Raw genomic sequence first — 17,010 nt, forward strand, 5'->3', positions numbered from 1 at the left:
AAATACCCCAGCTACAGAAATAGACATCGCTGCAGCGCTTGCGGGCAGCAGGTGGCGAGCGGCGACTGAGCACGAGCTCCGAGGGAGCCCAAAAAGCTGAGCCCCATCCCCAGGATCGTGGCCACGGTCAAGGCCAGGCCTGGGCGGCCGTGAGCCGCCTGTGCAGTGCCGGCTGGGAAACGCAGTCTGGCCCGGGCACGCCGCCAACCTGCCCGGCTGCCTACAAATCCCAGCACGCCGGGGCGCGGAGCTGCGCCCCAGCCTGGCTCCCGCCTGCTTCCTGCCAGCGCGGGGACGGGGGAAATATAAACGGCAGCGTCTGGGGCAAAGCCTGGGTGCTGCCGCTGGACAGGCTGTCCCGGGGAGCAGAGGCAGCGCTCGCGGTGAGTTTGGGCTTTTATTTCTAGCAAAACCCTGGCTGTGTGCAGGGGGCAATAGCTGCTCCTGTAGGGCGAGCTGCGGGGACCAGCAAGCTTCCACCCGAAAGGCTCTGCTGTGTGTCTGGTGTTGGGTGCGCGGGGGGTGCTCGCAGCGGAGATGGGTGTATGTGCGTATACGCATACCTGTATGTAAACAGTACTGCAGTGCTTAGAGGCAGGTAGGGGGAAAGGAGAAGTCAGGTTGGGTTTGCAGCGCTTGGAAGGGCAGGGCAGGAATCAGAGGTGGTGTCCTGCCTCCAGGAAGGGCTGCTCAGCTCCGTCGCCGCCTCTCTTTTCATTTTCACTTTTAGAAAAGTGCTTGGCTGAAATTCGGTCAGAGGAAAGCTTCCCCCTGCTCAGCAGACAAGGGCTGGTGGTTGCCACCCTCTGCTCTGCGGGAGGAGACCCCTTCCCAGCACGGGTTATGGGTGGAAGAAGCAGAGGGATGCCCAGCATCTCCTGGCTTTCCAGGCACCCACGGGCTGGGGGAGCAGCCCTGCTAGCAGGGCTTTCCACCCCAGGGGCAGTTGGGGTGTGCACATATAAGCATGGAACCTCCATGGCAAGGCTCCAGCTCTCAGGGCTGGCATCAGTCAAGAGCACTTCTTATCAGCCCAGGTAACACTTTGCACAGCCCCTGAATTATAAAAATGAATTAGAGAAAATTGGGGGAAAAGAAAGGTCTCCCTGGAGACCCCGACTTGCTCTTTACACTCCATGCTGGCTTTGGTCTATGCTTGCACAGCCCCCCAACCCAGTAATCAGGTAGGGCATGAACTGGTAAATGAGGTTTTAACCCCCCTGCCATTCCCAGCACATCTGTGCAGAGACCTCATTGCTGCCTCTGCTCTCCAGAGAAACCCCACAGCGTACCTGTAGGAGCTGCTGGGTGGAAACAACCCCCATGGGATGCCCCTTGGTGGGAATGGGAACAGTTCCCATCTCACAGGCTGAATCCTAAAAGTCCACTTCTAACACTGACTAGTGCATAGAAATGAAGCGTACAGCATGGGGGTTACAGAAACCACAGGACCTGGGCGTACCAAAATAAATGTGAATTCTTGTTCAGTTGCTAGGCACAAGCAGACCATGTAACCCCCCCACCCATGAATTTCATCTGCCAGACCTGGGCTAGCACAGCCTGCACAGAGACCTTTAGTGCAGGGGCTGGCTGGCTTATAGGGCTGGGGAGGGACAGACCAGCCCCATCAGCACAGTCCTGCCCTGCACTCAATCCCTCACCACATATCTCTACTCAGGTCTTTTACAGCTGCAAATGAGCTGCTCACACAGTGAACTTGCTTATTTGTGGATACAAATTCACCATTCAAATAAAAAAAAAGTAGCAAGAAAGGCAATAAGGATGTGAACTAGAAGCCTACCCATAAGATTTGACCTATTTTTGGCTTTTTAGAACAAATCAATCTCCAAGCCCTACTTAAGGTACACAAAGACAGACTTATTTAGCTGGGAAGAGAGCTCCACAACCACTTTCAGCAGTTCCCCCCAGAGAAAAATACTCTTGGGGGCGGGGGTGGGGGAAAGGAGTGATGTGTGGTTCAAAAGCTACTTTTTCATCATATTTATTTGCAACTATAAGACCAGGTTTTCTCAGAGCAGAGCTGTTGTCAGCAGAAGCAGGTTCATTTGGGCTGCTCTTCTTGGTGGGTAGGATGTCCCCTGTCCCTTTTCCACTCTTCACCCTCTCTAGATTGGCTATATTATAATGTATCGGTTTAATTGTATATTTTCTCTTTGAGGCTGAAAGTGGAAGATGGCAGAGCCTGAAAGTACAGTCATAAACACCGATGTGAAACAGGTAAAAGGTTGTTCGTTACAAAATGTGCATCCTGGGTTTCTAAAGCAAGTTTTGAAATGCCACTGCAGGAGAGGACACACCACAACCTGGAGCTGCGGTGGTCTGAATTGCTCGTGCCTAGGTTTCAGCAGAAGTGACCTGTCCCAGGTGCCCAGGGCTGCTGGGCACCTGGTCCCGGTGAGGTCCATGTGATTTCCACATGGAAAGAGGTTGCAGGGCTGAACCTCCAGTTGTGTGAACAGGACGGGTGCATTTGATCACGCTTAAATTTTGGAGCAGCCAGGGAGAAAGCAGCAGCTTCTGTACATATATAGAGCCTTTATATTAAACTCTCCAGAAAAGACGCAAATGAAGGGTAAAACCACCAGTACGTGCAGAGAAACCTAGCAGTGCCCAGCTCAGCATAAACAGGCGACCATGGCTGTGCTGTGCCCACAAACACCAAAATTATGAAGCAACTCCCTCTGCTGTGTGATGTGTTCAGACCATATGGCACTTACCAGACAGGTTAGAGTTTCACAGCTGCCTGCCCCATCCTTGGTGGCCTGAAGATGGCTTGGTGGCTTGGACAGGCATATGCTTCGCTGGGTTAAAAACTGGCTGGATGGCCAGGCCCAAAGGGTTGTGGTGAATAGAGTTAAATCCAGTTGTCAGCTGGTCACAAGTGGTGTTCCCCAGGGCTCAGTGTTGGGGCCAGTTTTCTTTAATATCTTTATCAATGATCTGGACCAGGGGATCAAATGCACCCTCAGTAAGTTTGCAGATGACACCAACTTGGGCAGGAGTGTTGATCTGCTAGAGGGTAGGAAGGCTCTGCAGAAGGATCTGGACAGGTTGTATCGATGGACCAAGGCCAACTGTATGAGGTTCAACAAGGCCAAGTGTTGGATCCTGAACTTCGGTCACAATAACCCCATGCAACACTACAGGCTCAGAGAAGAGTGGCTGGAAAGCTGCCTGGTGGAAAAGGATCTGAGGATGTTGGTCAACAGCCAGCTGAATATGAGCCAGCAGTGTGCCCATTGTGCCCACAGCAGCCAACAGCGTCCTGGCTTTTATCAGAAATAGTGTGGCCAGCAGGACGAGGGAAGTGATCGTCCCCCTGTACTTGGCACTGGTGAGGCCACACCTTCAATACTGTGTTCAGTTTTGTGTCCCTCACTACAAGAAAGACACTGAGGTGCTGGAGTGTGTCCAAAGAAGGGCAATGAAGCTGGTGAAGGGTCTAGAGAACAAGTCTTATGAGGAGCGGCTGAGGGAACTGGGGTTGTTTAGTCTGGAGAAAAGGAGGCTTAGGGGAGACCTTATCGCTCTCTACAACTACTTGAAAGGAGGTTGTAGCAAGGAGGGTGTTAGTCTCTTCTCCCAAGTAAGAAATGATAGGACGAGAGGAAACGGCCTCAAGTTGTGCTAGGGGAGGTTTAGATTGGATATCAGGAAAAATTTGTTCACTGAAAGGGTTATCAGGCTTTGGAACAGGCTGCCCAGGGAAGTGGTGGAGTCACCATCCCTGGAGGTATTTAAAAGACATGTAGATGTGGTGCTTAGGCACATGGTTTAGTGGTGGACTTGGCAGTGCTAGGTTAATTGTTGGGCTCAATCTTAAAGGTCCTTTCCAACCAAAACGATTCTGTGATCCTAAGATGAAGATTGGGCTTGGACCTCTTCTCCAAAGGCCCTCTGGCGTCAGGACCCATGATGCATAGGTGATGCCTCCCACCCCACCACCCTGGTCAGTGGAGCTCTGTGCCCCTCTGCTCACCTCAAAGCTTCTTTGCTGTCTCCCAACCCCTCTTTCCTCCCTGTCCTGCAGAAAGACCCCAGCGAGGCACTGGTCATTGCAGTGACCACCAGAGCCATCTTCAACCTGGAGGAGGAGCATAAGCTCTACCTGGAGAAGGGCAAGGAGGAGTACGCAAGGCACCAGCAGGCCAACCAGGACAAGCCCCTGCCACCGGGCACAGCCTTTGCCTTCATCCAGGTGAGCCACACACCTGGTCTGGGGCACATGCAGACACTCGCAGGATGGGGTGAAAGCTCAGCTTTCCTGGCTTTAGGTCTCAACTTCCATCACGGGGTGCAGATATGCCTGTTCTTGCCTCTTGGCCTCATTGCAGGGCATCGAGACCTGTGCTCCTCACCAGTCCCACATGTCCACCTCCCCGTTGTAGAGTATCCTGCTCCCTGCCCTCCTGGTGGCGGCTTTTGCAGGGTGGTTGCTCTGTGTGGCTCTCCATAACATGCTAGCCGTGCCGTAGCTGACAGATGCAGCAAACCACTAACCTCTCAATTGCAAAAGGGCCCTGGCAAAGCCATCGCAGTCACGCCCCTCCAGAAGAGTCTCATCTTCTCCTCGCAGGCAGCGCAGTATGTGAACGAGAAGATCCTGGAGAGCAACCCAGCAGAGAAGGACCTCTTTGACATCCTGGTGCTCTCCAACAACAGCCCGGAGAGTGGCGTGCGCATCATCAACAGCACCAAGCACTACGGTAAGGGGACCCCATCCCTGGGGGTGTCTGCTCCTCCCTGGGGGACTGCAAAGCAGATAAAACACCACAGTGGAGCATCAGTGGCAAACACAGAGCCAGGGGATGCAAGGGCAAGGGGTTATTTTGGAAGCAAGCCCCATTCCTGCCAGCCCCACGCAGCTTGCTCAGGGTGCTGAAGCACACCCAGCGTACAGGCTCCTTGGCAAAGCCCAACTCCCTTCAGCCGTATCCTTTGCACTGGGGGGTCTGGCAGCATTTTGCACAGCCTGGGCACCCTCAGGCAGCTACTAAAAAAATGGAGTTCTTAAAAAAACTAAATCCCAGAGTGCTATCAGGAAGGGTCACTTAAGGGAGGGATGAAGGGAATATTTAACTGCACTCTGCAGTTTTGTAGGAGCAACGGGGCAAGAAGATGCGGCAAGAACATGGGCGGGTTCCCTGCACAGCACTGGGAAATGAATTGCTCCGAGCTCTGCAGCAAAGCATGCCAAGACCCAGGGAGGGAAGTGGGGGCTGCAAGGAGGATGTTGCCCCATAACAGACTTTGCTCACATTCCCTGACCCAAAGGCCTGGAGATCTCCAAGTTCTGCTTCGTCAGCGACGAGGACTCCACGCAGTACCTGAAGTCCCACAGGGTCAAGCTCTTCCTCTCGGCTGACAGGACAGATGTCTGCAATGCCCTCCAGAGAGGTGCGTTCTCCCCTTCATCCCACATCCCCAAACCCACCACACTTTTCCCAAGCAGCTCAGTACCAAGAGGCAACACCAGAGCCTGTGCTGTCACAGGGGCAAGGGGGTCAATGGCACGTTGATTACCACTACAGTCCTGAACAGTTCAGTCTCCTCTTCTGTCCCCACCAGCAGCCTGCAAACACACAGGGTTTCTCAGATGCCTTCACAAGTCACCAAGTGCTTTATGCATAATTCTGGCCACAGCTCTGCCATGGGCTGGTCATTCCCTGCCTGACATTAAAGCCTTTCTAACCACTCATGCCACCTACTGCTGCTCACTGGGTCAATGATAGTGCATCGATGATTCCCAGGGCTTTGTGCAGATGCTATAGAAATTTGCTTTCTTGGTACATGCAGAGTTACCATGTGCTCAGTGATAGATATAAGCACATGCTTGACCTGGATCAGAGGGAGTGCCATCTCCCCAACAGCTCTAATGGGGTTAATCGCCTCTGTATTAATTTGCTTGAGTATGAGCACATCAGCTGGCCAAGGTTCTTCAAGGTCAGGAGCGAGCCATCTGCAGCCTGGACTTTCCTTTGCTACACAGCACATCCCTGGAGCCTCCCTGAAGAGCATTATCGCTCTGACAAGTGTCTCTCATCCTGTGTCCACAGATGAGGGTGGGCAGGGAGCAGCTTGTAGGAAGAGACCTGTAATTAAGCCAATTACCCCAATCAAGTGGAGGTGCCAGTCCCTGTTAGTCACAGCACACAGTGCTAAATCTGGGCATTAAAGCCAGGCTTGGCAGGGTGAGCAAGCACCAGGAGGGTTGCTCATGCCTACACAACCACCCATCATCTCTTAGTAGACCTCAGTATCTCTCTCAGAGACCTCTCAGATATGAGTCTCTGATCAGCAGTGCTTTCTTGTCCATCCCCATGGGGGGATAACACAGACCTAGAAAGGCTGGGCTGACCCCCACAGAAAGTCCCCTGGCTTGGAGGCCCCAACATTTGCAGTGTGGGACAGGCCGTGGCAGATGCGCAGGGAGGAGCTGGCCATGCACAAGCTGCCCCCAGGACAGGGTGTCCCTCCTGAGCCCCACCTTGCTCTGTCTTGCAGGGGTCTCGGCAGCGCTCGTCTTCCAGCAGGAGGTGCAGGCCCCCAGCACCCCTCTCCGTGTAGTCTTCGACGGGGATGCCGTGCTCTTCTCCGACGAGACGGACCAGGTCTTCCGGGAGCAGGGGCTGGAGGGGGCAGTGCAGTATGAACAGGCGATGGAGGCCGTGCCCATGGGAGAGGTGAGCAAGCCACCCCGCTTTGATGGGCATCCATGGGCTCTGCACCCACCGTGAGCAACTCTCCTGCCAGGGCTTTTCCATGAGGAGCCAAAAAAAGCACAAACCCTTACAGGCTCCCTTTGCATCCACCACTTGGTCCCTGGCGTGGGCCTGATCTGGAGTCCCACTGGAGATGGATCTGGCCTGATGTCTCCTATAAGTGAGACCCCAGCTCAACCCTGGGGTTGTGATTACCTCCATCACCTTTTGTAGGCTGGGACATCTTGCTGTGCAAGTCCCTGCAGGGCTCAGACCCAAAGGCACTGCTCGCTGGGATGTACCTTCCTGGTCACTTTGGGATTAGGATGAGCACCACAACACTCACCTTCCTCCCAAGCACCCCAGTGCACAGCACCAGTCCCAGCACTGACCAATCCTGCACCACACAGGTGTCCCTGTGCTCTGCAGAGCCCTGAGAAACACTGGAAGAGGAACAAATGGCTTGTACAGGCAGAGAAGATGTCTCCTTATTTCCCACCCACTCCCAAGTGTCTTGCTGTGCTTCCAGGGTCCCCTGAAGGCTTTTGCCATGCACCTTGGGAAGATGCGCAAGAAGTTCAGTCAGGAAAAATCCCCCATCCGCACCTACCTGGTGACTGCCCGCAGCGGCCGGGACATGGGCATCAGAGCCATCAAGACACTCCGGGAGTGGGGTCTGGCCATTGACGAGGCTTTTTTCATGGACGGGGCTCCCAAGGGCCCCATCCTCGCCCAGATCCAGCCCCACATTTTCTTTGACGATGGCCTTCATAACATCCAGGGGGCTCGAGACATGGGTGTACCCTCTGCCTGGGTCCCTTCCTGCTGCTGATGGGCTGCAGGCCAGCAGGCCTCCCTCCCAGCAGCACAGGGGACTGGGCCAGTTGAAGGCAAACCTTCTGGTGGAGAGGGAAGGATTTCCTACCCTGCAGCAAGTAAGCCTCAGGGAAAGGGGATGAGAACATTGCATGAGAGCACAGGCTACCAGGCAAATCTTGATGCTCATTTCTGCTCCTGAGATGAGGTCCTTTAGGTCTTAGGATAAAGCCAATAAAATGCAACTACTCCAGGAAAGAGGGACACCTTTGCTGTGACCCTGAGGACTATCACCTACATACCCAGTAGGACCTGGGGACTTTTCTGTAGGGAAATAAATGAAGCTATTGCCCCACACATGAGCTAGAAGCAGCATGAAACTAAGCACTAAAAATGCTTTGGCTGTGTTCAGATAGTTTCCAAGATTTATTCCCAGGACCTCTGCCCAAAGGAAGCCCTCAAGACCCTGCCTCACCAGACACACTCAGCTTGGTTTCCTGAGGAGGCTGATGTGCTAGCAAGTCCTTCAGGCAGCTCCAGCCAAACTCAGCAGAGGGAGAAAGACTTAAAAGCTGTAAAAGAGCTACAAACTTTTTAGAAATGGGTGATTAGATTGAAAAAAGAAATCCCAAGCTGTTCCCCCTTATGGAAGACATTATAGCACAAGTCACCTTTCCTTAGGCATGCAGGCTGCTCACAGAGTGCCCTTAGGAGGCTCAGAGCTGTAGGACATTGAGCTCCTGGAGCTGCAGGAGATGGGCCAGGGACAAGGCTGCAACCCAGGTCTGAGGTCCATCTAGGAGACAGAGCTGCCATGTAGCTCTGATGTCCCACCAGGAGAGGGCACTGGAGATGGGCTACCTGCAACACAAGCCATACAGGGATCAGGACTGCAGACCAGCACTCCGGGGGCTAAGGCAGGATTGGGTGTCCCGGCCTGAGTTTAAATGGGTCTCCAGGCCTGTGGGTGGAGGGCGTGGGTGGGGGTCCCAGGTGCAGCTGCTCAGAGCAGATGGGGTCCATGGGTGTGCTCAGGACCCTGCCCAGCACCAAGCCACCTGCCGTGCAGGCATGCCTCTCCTCTGGCAATTTAGACTCTGCTCCTAATTTTCCTGGGGAGCAAGCAGCCCCCCAGGGCTCACTTGCAGGTTTCTTTCCCCAGGGCTGGATGTGAGCGGTTGCCACTAGAGGCCACTGTGCTCTCCGGGGACACGGCACCCGAGATCCCTGGGAGCTCCCCAGAGCAGCCTCGTAACAAAATACAAACTGCTGCTCGGGGCAGTGCCTGCTGGGTGGCAGTGGGATTATGGATGGAGGAGATAAAGATGACGGGGGCTTAGTTTTTTTAATCTCAGCGTAATCAAAAAGTACTTTTTTTTTAAAGGCTTCACAAATGTTGCTCTCACCAATGCTTCCCCCCCCCCCCGCCAAATAAATAAATAAATAATTAAACGAGCATCCCTGTGTGAGCACTTGTCCCTCATACCCATGTTCAGCAGCATAGGAAGAGGGCTGGGATAACTCGGTGCTTCTGTACAGGCATTCAGTTCTTTTATCCGGTCTTATACGTGTGCATCAAGATGGGTTAAATACACAAGAAACCTTCAGTGGGCTTTGGATTAGGCCCCTGAACATCTTCTTGCATCCATGTCCCCAAGCCCACTCCCCGCTGCCTCAACCCTGGGGCTGAGGGCTCTGCACATCTTGCCCTAGCAAGGGGAGCTCCTGGCCCAGCCATGCCACCAGCACAGGTCCTGTCCCTGCCACCATGTGGGTCCAAACTTGGCACTGCCAGAGCAGGGCAGGGCTGGCATGCCAGTGTGCAGGGCTTTGGTAGGAAGCCACCTCCAAAGACACAAAGCCCAGCAGGGTTTTGGCACCGTCAGTCTGGCCCTGGCCCTTTTGCTCAGTCCAGATGCTGAAATTAGATGTCTTGGGATAGCAACATCAACAACAACAGCTACTCATCATTTGCTAATAATGCTAAGCACCCGTCAGCCTCAATCGCTGAGCAAACATTAATTATGGGATGCTCAAAACATGCCCGGTGAGCAGGTACAGATGTTCGTCCCACTTTCATGCAGGTCAGATACTGCCAGGCTCAGTGTGGAGATTCAAGTACCCATGTCCAGAGCTGCTTACCATGCACAGCTGGCTGCTTCGGTAGCAGCTGGTGGTGGGGACATGGACCCAGTGGTGGTGGCGGTGGTGGTCCTGAACATCCTCCGCTGCTCCGACCCATTGCCTTTGCCAATGTCTCAACAGTGCCGGCAGGAGCTTGGTCAATGCCTTGGCCGAGGGGGAATTAGCTGAGTCAAGGGTGGTGGGGACAGGCCCACGTGAGCCGTTGCAGAGTGCGAGCTGCTGAGGCAGGGGAAAGGGGCCACGTGCTTTCCTCCAGCATGGTCAGCACGGCGGGGGATGACAGGGCGAAATGTGCCCAAAATGGGAAAAAAGGAAGGAAGCTCAGGGTTTGCAGGGTTGCGTCATATGGGGCCAAGTGCAGCTGCTTTGGGCCATTGCTCAAAGGTGTAGCATCAAAACTGCCCCTTATTGCCCTGCTCCTAAGATGGAGCATCAAACACTGCCCTTTTCTGCCCTGCCCTGAAGATGTAGCATCAAAAACACCCTCTGGCAAGGACTGCTGCAGCTCCACGCCCTGCTGCAAGGGCAAACTTGTTGTTTCTGTCTTAGAGACATCCATAACAAGTTCGTTAATGCTTGGGATGCTCCTCAGGACTTGTCTTTCCGAGGCATTTTAATCTCCCTCCTTCAAGGCGTTGCTGGTGCCCAGGGGTCTCCTGCTGCTGCTGCAGCCTGAAGGGGGGTTAGCTGCTGGGGCTGGTTCTGGGGTGCTTCTCTGATATCCATCTCAGGTTTTGGTGGCCAGGGCAAGGCAGGAACAGGTCACAGCACCATGCCACCCACAGGGACAGAATCCTTTTGAGCCCTGCTGGGTTTCACACCGCTCCGGGAAAAGAAATGAAGGGCTGAAAAGGGGTGCAGAGGGGTGCAAAGGAGGCTCCAAGGACGTACACTTGATTCTCGCCATTGCGTTCCAGCAAACCCACACTGTCTCCAGCCGAAGCAGCCTGATGTTGGGGTCCACCCCCACCTGACACTGACCTGCCACTGCTCGGGACACCCCCAGGACCCCAGGACACCCTCCCGATGCGAGGAGGGAAGCGGGCAATGCCCCCGCTCCGCTCGGCCGCAGGCAGGCCGGCTGCCTCCTCCACTGAGCCCAGCTCTGTCAGCAGTGCCAAACAAGCGGCCCTTGTTTCGGGGGGGACGCGTGACCCCAGAGGTCGGAGGCTGTGGCTGGCTGGCCCTGAGGAGTTTGCAGGAGACCTTTGCCCAGGAGCGTGCCCTTAATCCCCCACTTAGTTCACCAGAGAATTTAGGGTCGCAATGCTAAAAAAAAAGCCCAACTTAGCACGATGAGAGGGAAAGGAATTTTTTATGAAACGGCGGTGCTGTAGAGAGGGAAGATTGGCAGGTATTTAGCTGGTAACAGACATCTGCATTGGCAGCGTCTGAGCAGTTCGGCTTTATTGACTGCTGGCTGCAGTGGGAGAGGATGCTGGAGGCTGCAGGACCCGGGTGCAGCTGCGGTGTCTGCCAGGGATGCTCCCACGCCTCCCTCCACCCGTAACCTACAAGGACGTTTGACCACAAGCACAGGGCAAAGCATCTTTACATTTTTGACCTAGCCCCAAGCCACACCAGTGACAGAGCTCCTTGGGAAACATTCAAGGGTTCCCAGCCAGGGAGGCCGAGATGCCAAGTCCCACGCTGCAAATAACTACAAACAGGGTGTTTTCCATGTAGAAGCTCAGAGACAGGGTGTGCAAAGCCGCAGACTGTGTTTGCCAACGTGCTTAAACGTGGGTTCAAGATCTTAACCCCAGGGAGGCATGTTGGAAAATGCTGGCTGGGGCAGCAAATTAAGCCAGTACTTAGGAGAAAGGCAACGATAAATAGGTGGGAACTATGAGCCTTTATGGGTATATTCACACAGAAACACGCACCCCAGGAGGCTGGGACTGATTCACCAAAGAGGAGCTGGGTGTTTGCTCCCACTCCAAGGAAACACAATTTTAAGCTGATGTTTGGGTCACCATGGGGTGTTGATCCTCGTCTTTCCAAGCCCACCTTCCTCCCAGGACCAGAAGGCTCAATTGCTTTGGTGCTGTGTCACACAGAGAAGATGTAATTGCATACACGATGGTCTTCTCAAGGCAGCTTCATCTGGAAATTAAAGGAAATAATTAAAGGGCATCTAGTGCTGGAAAAGAAAATGAGATGGATGGCATGCTTGGATGAGGCTGAAGGCACATCTCTGCATCGTGGATGGAGATCCCACCTGTGAGCCGATACCCCCCACCCCAAGCTGGGCTTGCACAGCCCCGTGGACCGCGGCAGGGATTGCTCAAGGCAGGCGACGAGGTGAGTCGGGTCTCGGTGCTCCTCATCACATCCTGGTGTGGGAGGCGATGAATCGATGCCGTCATTGCCACTTACCACCCCATCCCGTCAGCCGCCGATCACGCTGCCTGCTGGCAGTGCCTGCCAGGGTTTTTGTTGCCCGTACACATGCATGGCCCTGGCAATTTCAGCCAGCTGCAAAATAATTCAGGTGAGGCAAACACCACGAGATCCCTGCCCTGAGGAGCAGATGGGGCTGGCAGCCAGGGTGAGGCAGGTCCCCTCCTCCCTGAGGTGGGTGCCAGTCGTGTCCCTGGCTGCGGGGGAGGATGGGCAGGGGGATGCGGAAGGACATCCGATGCCAAGCAGGGTCAGGTGCAGGCAGGTGGTGCGGGGGTGGTGGGGATTTGGGCAGGGCCACGGGGCGCATAGGATGTGGGGATGGGCAGTGCTGAGTTTGTCAGCAGCCCGGCGAGGCACGGCGGTGTAAGAGTAAACCCTAGCGAGGACACCAGCGCAGCTCATAGGCTTAAAGACCATAAGCATTTTGCTGCATAAATCCTTTTTTTTTCTTTTAAATAGCTAGGGGAAAGGCTGGAAAAGCAGGATATGATGGAGAAGGTCCACTGGGCTGAAAGCACCACATGCTCAAAGGCTGCTGCAAACAGCCCTGATGGGGATGGAGCCACGCTTAGAGCTCCTGCCCATTGTGACACCTGGCCGCCGGCGAGCCGCCCTTGCCTGCCACCAGGATCAGAGTTTGCGGCGTGAGAAACACTAAGGGAACAATTACCACCCAGCCTAAGCCTTTTGCAACTCCACTTAGCATCTCCCCAAGGTCACTGCAGCCCATGCCAGCAGCCAAAAAATGTTTAAGCAGGCTGCTGGCCAGCTCTGCCTCCAAACCAGCCCCAGCCAGCCGGCACCGGCAGACCAGGGATCACCACCGTCTGTGATGCCCAGAACACCTGCCCCAGTGCCTGTAGCTGTGGGACGTGGTGGCCAGAGCCTGGATGAGTCCCTTTGCCGTGCTCAGTGCAACCCCTCCCCTACTCCCAGGTTTCCCATCAGCCAGAACTGCTACTAAAGCACCTTCAGGTTTGCTTTTGCAGGTGTCACCCAGAAAAAGGGTGTCATTTGGGATGTGCCAGTACAGCTGGAAAACGCACCCTCGCCTTGCAAACCGTACGTCAGTTTAGGAAACGGCGTTGGGAGTGGGCGAGGTGCTGGCACCGCGCCGGGAAAAAGTTACCACTGCTTCGCTTGGGGGCTCGGGGCCGGTAAATCAGGCTCTGCTGATTAGCAGCACCGGGACCTTGAGTTGAAGTCAGGGTGTTTGAAACCAGACCTGCCTGGGCTTGTGCACCTGTAGGCTCTGCTCGGCTCAGACCAAGGAATAGTTTTCTTTTTTCCTTTAGCAACGAGCTACAAAATCCCAAATGCATTTTGCTGAATTTGAAGACAACGTTCATTCTACAGAAATCCCACCTGCAGCTTTGCATCTAACACCTTTGGTTAAAAAGTAATCAGTGTTTCTGAACTGAAGCTTTCCTTGCCCTTTAGGTCATTGCAGTTTGGGGCATTGGCTACCACTGTGATAAATAAATTAAAAAAAAAAACAAACTTGGTGGAAAGGGCAAAGGCAAATGCATGGCCAAATGTAAGGAGAAAGAGGCTGCAGTAGCATCCCTGCCAGAGTGCTGCCAGACCGCAGGTGGGGAGTTGCAAGAACCCCCCAGAAAATAAAGTGTTTGAAACTAAGTGGTGTCAGGTCCCCGACCGCATGGCAAAGGGCAGGTGGCACACCCCATCATCACCTGCGGAGGGGACCCCAGTCTCCCAGGGCTGGGGTTGGGGTGCACCTCCCTGTGGAAGCTGCCAAGGCTGAGTCATTCCACATCCCCTTGGGATTCCTCTCCGGCAGGGATGGAGGTTGTGAAAGCGTGGCCCACTCCCAGGGGCGCGTCACCCCTCGCCCACGGCCGTGGCTGCCAAGGACGGTGCTCCGGCTCACCCCCTGGAACCGGGGGGTGTGGGGGGCTGGGGAGACAGACCAGCAAGGAAAGGGGTTCATCCACCACGCTGAAAATAAGAGCAAGGAGGCACAGGTCCCTCAGCTGTCTCTCACACATCTCTGCCTGCTCCAGATGCCTCAGCCGCTGCACTCCAGGTCTTGCTCTGCAAACAGGGAAAAATGTGTAAAAGCCCCTGAGCCCGGGCTCATGACAGTCTATCTTTCAAAGATAACACAGTGCAACTCTCACAGTCCCAGCCTATAAATACCCAGACATGCTCCCAGCTCCTGGTTAAACATCCCTGCTGTGCCTCTCAAGGCCCTGACATCAGGGCAAACATCCCACAGAGGTGCTGAGGGAGCCCAGATGCAGAAATCCTGGCTTCTTGCTGGGGCCACCAGTCTCCTGGTACACAGGTACAGCGGTGTCAGCTCCAAAACCACCAGTGCCAAGGGCTGGAGCCGAATTAAACACTCCGGGGATAAGCCCCCTGGTCCCTTCCCACTCTGTGAGCACCCAGGAGAGGATCAGTATCGTAACGTTCCCTGACAGAGCCCTGTCCTTCCTATTTCTCAGTAAACCACTGGGAAGTGTCTGGGCTCACTGGTGTGATGGACACGTAAGTCACTTATTTAAGACAAGGACATCTAAAAGTAGTGACCCTCTCATGTTGGTACGAGAGCAGCTTCAGACACAGACACAAGCCCTGCTACCATGAAGCCCAAGCAAAGGCTCGTTCATAACCGCTTTGCTAACAACAAAGCTTGCCCTTAATCTCTTGGAATTAAAAAAGCAGACACAGACTGGGTCTGGACTCCTTGACCCTGCTGAAAGACTTTGCTCTGCAGTGCGTGATGGTACAAGGCCAGCATGGCGTGCTGTCCTCACCAGCCCGTCCCTGCATGCTGGAGCCCGCTCCATAGCCACAAGATGCTGGGAGAGACTGGCCAGACTGGAAATGCTCGCAGAGGTGCTGCTGCAGGTGCCCCAGCCCAGGGGCCAGGTGCACATTGCCAGGCCGGCAATGATTTCCCGAGCACTTCAAAGAGGAGGGAGGGCTGGTACCTCGCCAGCTCCACCACGGGCTCCCGGAGAGCCTGAAAGGGTGTAGAGGAGCCCTGGGCCTGGCGTCAGGACTATTCCTTTTGTCTGCAAAGCACATTTGCAAAGGGGTTTAGAGCCCTTGGTGAGGGCGCGTTTACTTGAGTGGGACCCAAGTTGGGTTACTTCATGTCTGACCTGCTCCTGCCCATGGGCGCTCAGTGCCGGGGCTGCCGCACCCAGGGGGACAAGAGGAGGATACCCCTGAGCCCACGGCAACAGTGATGCCCCCGGGTCAGGCTATGGATGCTGGGGACCCGCCACGCCTTGGCCCCTTGCCCAAAAAGAGTCGCGTGGGGTTTTGCTGAGTCATGCAGTGCCGTGGGGCTGAGAGGGCGCCGGGTTTTGCTGACTCATGGTCAGTGGTGCTCGCCTTGACCACGCACCCGCGGGGCAGGAGGGAAGCAGAGGCTGGCCGGCCTCCAGGGAGGCACCGCCAAGCCTGGCCAAAATAACGGGACCTGGCGGGCTCAGGCAGTGCCTCTGGCCATCGCTCCAGAAAACCCTGTCCTGGTGAATGCCGTGTCCCATGGGGAGGCGGAGGGTTTCCCGATACCCCCTGGCTCAACCGAGGCATGGCAATTTGGACAGCCAGTGGGACAAGACACAGCCCAGGGCAGAAGTACTCCCTAAAACCCCTTGACACGAACCACAGTCGGGGGGTGGCAGGCACAGACCCGGGGCAGATGGATGCTGTGTGAGGCCATGGGAGGATGGAAGAGGCTCAGGGAGGGAGGGTGGGGAGGAGATGGTGTGAGCAAGGTGCCAGCGACATGACCCAGTGATTTTCCAGAAGTTGCATGAACACAAAGGAGGCGGGTGAGGGTCAGGGACCGCACTACAAAGCCAGGGGTGCCACACCCCACCAGTGCCCAGCTTGTCCCACAGGCCGCTGCTCTCCTGTCCCTAAGGCTGGGCACAAGCAGAAGCAGAAAACAAACACCCCCAGCCCTCAGTGCTTGGAAGGGAAAGCGTCTGTAAATCCGATTTTATTTATATTTTTTTTCCAGTTGGTCTCGTGGCTCTGTAAGAGCTTGGTCGGGGTGAACAGGACAGAGATTATCTCCATCCACCGCCTCCCATGCCAGTGGGGTGGCACTTCTGAGCCCTGCCGTGACACCCCGGGGGTGCCAAAGGGCCTGTCCCGGCACTCCCTGATGCTCGGCCCTGCTCCCTGTGGGGGGGAACCTCAGGGTCTGCTGGTGACCAGTGTCCCCCTGCGCTCTACCTGGCACCAGCATCATCCTCAATAGCTGGAGGTGGCCCGGTGCCGCACACTGGCATTTCGGGGGGGGCACATCTGGCTTGGCACCCCCCCGGCGCCTCCCAAACAAGCTATGGTCCAGGATGTGCCCATGTGCCCCCCAAAAACCCACCTCAGAGGGATGAGTCCCCCCAAACTGAGGGTGTCCTGGGGCCAGGGAGAAGCACGCAGCTGGGGGGGCTGCCACGGCCCGCCTGGCCAGGGGGTGCAGACACCCCCGTGGGCCCGGCTGCACAATTAAACCCCCACTGGTGACAGCAGGTGGGTGGCCAAGGCCCATGAGCAGCCGTGGGCTTCGGGCAGGCCGAGCACTCGCCATGCCAGGCTGGCGATGGGGGCGGGGCTGCGCCCAGCAGGGTTTCGGGGGGCTGCTGGCTGGGGGGGTGTCGTGTCCCCTCCCCCAGGGAAGAGAGCAAAGCCAGAAAACCTGGAAAGAACAAAAAAAAAGAAAAAGGAAGTTAAAGGCACAACAACAGTGAGCACGCGCGGCCGGGCGGGCACCTCGTGATGTGTTTAATGGTGTTTATTCCCCTTTTCCCGGAGGCTGAGTCACGGGCCGAGGCGCGGGGGTCAGACCCGGGGGGGGCCGTGAGGCGGCACCCCCGGCCCGCACCCCCCGCGGTGCCGCGCCCGCCCCGGCCCGGCCCGCCCTCACGTGACGCCG

At 55.7% G+C, this 17,010-nt stretch overlaps 1 protein-coding gene across 1 annotated transcript; it reads left to right on the top strand.

Moving 5' to 3' along the window:
* Positions 1-53: 53 nt before the first annotated feature.
* On the top strand, positions 54-8,994 carry LOC137661902 (cytosolic 5'-nucleotidase 1A-like). The gene is made up of 7 exons (XM_068397667.1): positions 54-383; positions 2,180-2,238; positions 4,052-4,219; positions 4,598-4,727; positions 5,296-5,418; positions 6,526-6,704; positions 7,252-8,994. The coding sequence occupies exons 2-7, from the start codon at positions 2,194-2,196 to the stop codon at positions 7,552-7,554; spliced, it is 948 nt and encodes a 315-aa protein (XP_068253768.1). The 5' UTR covers positions 54-383; positions 2,180-2,193; the 3' UTR covers positions 7,555-8,994.
* Positions 8,995-17,010: the final 8,016 nt, after the last annotated feature.

The sequence above is a fragment of the Nyctibius grandis genome, chromosome 4, assembly GCF_013368605.1.
Source record: "Nyctibius grandis isolate bNycGra1 chromosome 4, bNycGra1.pri, whole genome shotgun sequence".
Taxonomy (NCBI): Eukaryota; Metazoa; Chordata; class Aves; order Nyctibiiformes; family Nyctibiidae; genus Nyctibius; species Nyctibius grandis.

What these genes read in the sequence shown, in the direction of transcription:
- LOC137661902 (XM_068397667.1), top strand. Translation starts at nt 2,194, where the DNA reads ATGGCAGAGCCTGAAAGTACAGTCATAAACACCGATGTGAAACAG. An exon ending in TAAACACCGATGTGAAACAG is followed by an intron (nt 2,239 to 4,051) that starts GTAAAAGGTTGT and finishes CCTGTCCTGCAG; the next exon opens with AAAGACCCCAGCGAGGCACT. An exon ending in CAACAGCACCAAGCACTACG is followed by an intron (nt 4,728 to 5,295) that starts GTAAGGGGACCC and finishes CCTGACCCAAAG; the next exon opens with GCCTGGAGATCTCCAAGTTC.